The following is a 5,189-nucleotide window of genomic DNA, read 5'->3' on the forward strand; positions in this document are numbered from 1 at the left end:
AGCTGGTGGAGCTGTCCTTCTGAAGAGATTCAGACTTTTGGTCTTGCCGCTCACGGACACGGACTGCTGCAGCCCATCCCCAACTTGGTGCCCTCCCACAGTTCATAGACTCATAGATTTGTAGGGTTGGGAGGGAGCCTGAGGGTCACCTAGCCCCACCCCCTGCAATGCAGGCATCACACCTAAAGCACTCATGACAGGTGCTTCTTAAGAGCACCCGAGGAAGGAGAGTCCTGGACTGCAGCTCCCTTTCCCCCTTGCTGGTTGGGAAGATGGGAGTTGAAGCCCCACAGCTTTGGGAGAATTTAGCAAGTGGAGGAAGCCTGGTCCTGGTCTCCTGTGCTTCACCGCACAGCAGCTCTTCAGGACCCTCAGGCAGGCGAGGGTCTCTTTCCTCACCAGAGAGGCTGCCAGGGACTGAACTCCAGGCCTGTCTGCTCAGGGGCTCCTCAGCAAAAAGCTCGGCCTTCTCTGAGACTAGGATTACTTGGACACTGCCCTGTAAGAGGCAGCGGAGACCATGAGAGTGCAGCGTGGAGCTGGCTTGGAGGCTCAGCCTGTTGCTGGCAGGCAGGCAGGCCAGGCCTTGGGGCTGGGTGCTCAGCTACCTGCTCATCTCCCTGCCCTGGAAGCCCCTCCTTCAGGCCACCTGGGACCTTGACCCTCAGGTGGTGATGTGGGAGCAGATAGGGGGGACTCTTCAGTCTTTCCCACTTGTCAGACTGGGCTCTTTCCTTCTCCTGCTCCTCCTCTTTCTGCCCAGCTCCTTGTTGATGACCTGCTTGTCTATAACGGGATTCTGGACATGGTGAGCCACGTGGTCCACGGCATCCTCCCAACCTGCGACCCCGTCGTCCCCCATCACACCGTTCTCTTCACGGACAACGAGAAGATCTGTCGCCAGGAGAAGAACTCCATCATCAGGTAAGCCAGCCTGCCTGCGTAGCACCTGGCATGGAAAGCTCTTGGCCAGCTTTGTGCCCAAGTCAGGCACCTTCACTTGGGCACCTTGAAACAGCTCCCCTTTGGGTCTGAGGGCACCTTCCTCAGGGGCAGCAGCAGCCCCATCTCTCTTCACAGGTCCCACACAGGGACCCCTGAGAAAGGACCCGTCTCTCCATCTTTGAGCAACAGCTGTCATCGCCTTTGTTTTCAACTAGCTCCACACCCCAAAGGCTTGTTCTTTCCTCCAGTGAAAGGATCCGCAGTCAGTGGCTTCTTGCCTGTAAAAGAGTCAGCGCTTTGTGTCCAGGGAACTGTCCCTTCCCCCTTGCCACCTTTGCCACCCTCTGGTTAATTCACTGTTCTGAGCCACTTCCTTCCTGCCTGTGGCCAGCCTAAAAGCTCAGCAGGGCTGCAGTCGAGGGATTTCTCTCTGGGCGGATATAATAAGAAAGCAAAACCCTCTGACATAAAGGCCAGATGAAAGCAAACAACAAGGAATAATCTAATTTGACAAGCATGTTCTGGAGAGGGTTTCTCCCTGAGCATCTCTGGGGCCAGATAATCCTCTGATGCAGGAGCGGAAAGGCTGTCGAAAGCCATGGCCAGCGGCAGCCAGAGGGAGGGGACGCGGCCCCAAAGCCATCTGTCTCTGGAAGCAGGCTTGTGCCCGACCACAGCAGCGCCGCTTCCACCAGCCCCAAATCAGGCTCCGGTTCCTCGTTCAGAATTGCCCAAGACCGGTGTCTGTGCACGTGCAGAGGCACAAGAGGAGAAGGGGGTGGGCTGCTGGCAAACAGAGGGGCAGCTCTGCATGTGATCTCTGGGGTAGGGCAGGGGGCACCTGGGGGGCTAAGAGCAAAGCCCGCACATCATCCCTCCCAGAACTGGCTGGGGGGGGGGGCTGGGAAAGAGAGGTCTTGGCTTCCCTTGCTTGCACCTTCCACTCTTTCCCTTTCTCCACCCCCACCAGCTTTGCGCTTCCTGGGATGATGGGGGTGGGGTGGGGTAGGGAGGGCAGAGAAGGGCCTCTCCTCTTCTCTGGCCAACAGCGGCAAAAGAGAGATCAGGAAGCTCCCCACATACTTCTTAGAACATGGGCCAAATGAGGCGTGTGCTCGCTTTTTCTTTACTACATAGCAAGTTGCTGGCGTCTCTCTCTCTCTCTCTCTCTCTCTCTCTCTCTCTCTCTCTCTCTCTCTCTCTCTCTGGTTCCTTCTGCAGCTACCCTTTAGTAAAGAAGAAGGCCCGCCCCCTGATCCACGGCTGAAAGGTGGCCAACGGGCAAATTCACTCCACCTGCCCCCCACTCAGCTGCTGGACTTCTAGGGGAGCCCCTTGAACTTCAGAAGAGCCTGCTAGATCAGGCCGGGGGGGGGGACACAGCTAGTCCAGCACCCCATTCTGTCTCCCCGTGCCAACTAGAAGCCCACAAGCACAAGAGCAACTCCCCCCTCCTGCGCTTTCTGGGAGCTGACCTTCAGAAGCCTTGCTCCTCAGGGCCGTTGCAAGCCCTCTCCTCTCTTTCTCCTCCTTTTTCTCTTGGTCTGACAGCAATTACATAGAAGACCAGGACGTGCGGATGATGAATGAAAACCAGATCATTTCCTATTCGAAGAAGAAGCAGGTGCCTGCAGACCCAGGTGGGCTCCTCGGACGAGGGAGGGCAACTCTCGGGGGTCTTTCCAGGGAGCCAGAGGCCCCGCTCTCCAAGCGCTCCCCTGGCCTGGGCTGCCCTCCCTTCGTGGTGGGTGGGAGCTGCTCTGCTGTGGCTGCTCATCCCTTTTAGGGGAGGGCTGAGATTGCTGCTCCCCTTGACTGGATCCCTGCGCAGGGAGAGGGCCCTCTGCAGGCTCTCAGCCCAGATGCTGCTTCTCGAGGGGTGGGCTCTTAAGCCCCACGCAGCAACAGCAGCACATGGGCCCCAACAAAGGGCTGTTTCTGCAGAAAAAAGGTTGCTGGCTAGCTGGCCCCCTCTGGTCCAGATTGGTCGGCCCTGGAGGTCTCCTTGCCGGCAGAGGCAGCGTCAGCATCTGAAAGCCCTCTCTCTCCCCTTCTCCCTCTCCCAGCACTTCGCCCTAAAACCTGCATCCAGGACAAAGGATTGCTGCGGAGGATGAGGCAGTGACGCGAGGAAGACACGGAGCTGGCCTTGGGCTACTCCCCCCACCGCCCCACAGAGAGGGGGCACCGCCTCGCCTCCTCAGGGCCAGGCCCGAAACCCCCAGGACTGCTTTTCTCAGCTGCAGCTGCATTAAATCTATTCCCTGAAGCCCCTGTATGCTTCAGCCAGGAGAGGCTTTGGCAGGGTGACAGCTGCAGAGAGAGGCCTGGCCAAGGCTCCCGGTGGCTCCCAGGCAGAGGAGCTGCCACAGGCCCCAATTCAGGTGCGGGGGGGGGGGGAGTGAATGGCCAATGTGAAGAGGTGCAGTTAGGAAGAGGGGGCAGCCGGCAGCCAAGGGGACCCCTCTCCCCCCACCCAGATCCTCTGCGCTGCTTCTGACACTTGCAGTCCATCCTGCCCTGTGCTGAGTGTGCCACAGGTAGGACACAAGGGGGCAAAGTGGTCAGAGCAATGCCTTCTGCCCCCCACTCCCAGGCTTCCCAAGCTCTCTGGAAAAGGAGGCAGGAGCCACAGCCCCCCCAATAGGGCCCGGAAGGAGATAGTGCCAATCCATAGCGGCAAGAAGCTCAAGAGGTCAAGAAGCTGCTATGCAGCCCCCCCCCCCTGTTTCTAACGCAGGGCTGGCCAGGAGCTGCAGCCAGCTTGGCCCCCTCCCCAGCCAGGTGGGAGGGGGGTGGGTGTCCCTGGAGCTGAAGGGGGCTCAGTGGCGCAATTCACCATGTCCACAGATCAGGTTGCCTCCACCTGTTCCTCTTTGGGGCCACGGATCCTCTCCCCTCCCCTCGCTCCCCTTCCTGCGATGCTCTTTTGTTATTACATGGTTGCCTTATGAGCCTGGCTTTCTGGTGGAGTCTGTGGGGTTGTTTTTAGCAAGATGGGTGGTGGGCTTGGGTGGTCGAAGGGGGCAGAGGTGGGGGGCTGGCTCTGTCCACCCACACAGCAACAAACACAAGCCACTCCCCCTCCTGTGCTGTGAGGACAGGTCCTGGGGGTGTGTTATGGGGTGGGGAGAGACTGGGGGGGGGGAGCTGGAAAGCAAAGATAACTGGGCAGCCTCCTGAGGGCACCCAACCCTCCATCGTGGAGCCGTGGCAACTTTTTGCAGCCAGTTCTTCAAGTAGCTCCCTCTGTCTCCTGCAGTGCCAATGGGAGGGGGCCCAGAGCCTGGCCAAGGTGGGAGGGCAGCCTTCCTGGAGGAAGGAGGAGTCTTTAAAGGGCTCAGCTGCCCTGGTGGCCATTTTTGCCCAGAGGAGGTCTAGGCGAGATGAAAAGGAGCCTCGTTTCCTAGTAAGTCTTCTTTGTGGGAATCTGCCCCACTTGCCATCCTTCCATCCCCTTCCCACAAGGGGAAGAAAAGCAGGGCTGCCTTCCCCTCATCTCCTGGGGGGGGGAGCACAAGACCCCTCTCATCAGCAGAGGCAAGCATAGAGCAGCGCTGGCCCCCCGCCTTCCCCCCCGCCCCCGGCAGGCAGCATTGGGGGAAATGAATCAGGCTGACATTTCTATTAGCAACCAGCGAGGAGGATGCGTGAAGGAGGAGGCTGGCTCTGGCCAGGATTATTTATCCTGGTTAGGGCTGTCAGGAAAGCAAAATGGTAGTCAGTCATCCATGGCCAGAGGACGGGCATTGCCCCCCTCCCCAGCACTGGTTCTCACACACATCCTTCCCCCCAAGTCGGTGGCCTTTGCGGCAGAAGAAGTAGAGGTTCTCTTGGTGCTTTGAGCCATCCCACCTTTCCCCAGGGCACACAAACCCAGCCAGGTCATGTTTGGCTGCCCCTTAATCCCCTCCCCAAGTGCCTCTTGTGTAAGACTTGTAGGCCGAGTTTGTGGCGCAGGCAGTGTTCTGTAAGTGCCGACAGCCAGCTATGGCAGGGAAGACCAGAGAGAGAGAAGGGGGCCAGATACATGGCTGGTCAAGGCCATGGCCGCCTCTTACGGCCCACCACAGGAGAGACTTGCCCCAAAGAAGGGGTCAACGTCTGCCAAAGCTTCCCCAACAGCAGGACACGCCATCGCTTGGAAGCAGGTGCACAGACTGCAGCATCCGAGGATGGAATCCCTGAGACTGCGACACAAAAACCTTGACCAAATATCAGTGGCACAGAAAGCAGGAGGCAAC

General features: G+C 58.9%; 1 protein-coding gene across 6 annotated transcripts in view; it reads left to right on the forward strand.

Moving 5' to 3' along the window:
• KATNIP (katanin interacting protein) overlaps positions 1–3,899 on the forward strand; it is a 32,987-nt gene extending 29,088 nt beyond the window's left edge. For all 6 annotated transcript variants that reach the window (XM_083474681.1, XM_083474676.1, XM_083474679.1 and 3 more), the window contains 3 exons: positions 764–924; positions 2,497–2,585; positions 3,012–3,899. In XM_083474681.1, the coding sequence (XP_083330807.1) occupies positions 764–924; positions 2,497–2,585; positions 3,012–3,070 (309 nt within the window). In that variant the 3' untranslated portion in view covers positions 3,071–3,899. The remainder of the gene's footprint in view (positions 1–763; positions 925–2,496; positions 2,586–3,011) is intronic.
• The last annotated feature ends 1,290 nt before the right edge of the window (positions 3,900–5,189 follow it).

This window comes from Podarcis liolepis (assembly GCF_965112155.1).
Source record: "Podarcis liolepis genome assembly, chromosome: 14".
NCBI lineage: Eukaryota > Metazoa > Chordata > Lepidosauria > Squamata > Lacertidae > Podarcis > Podarcis liolepis.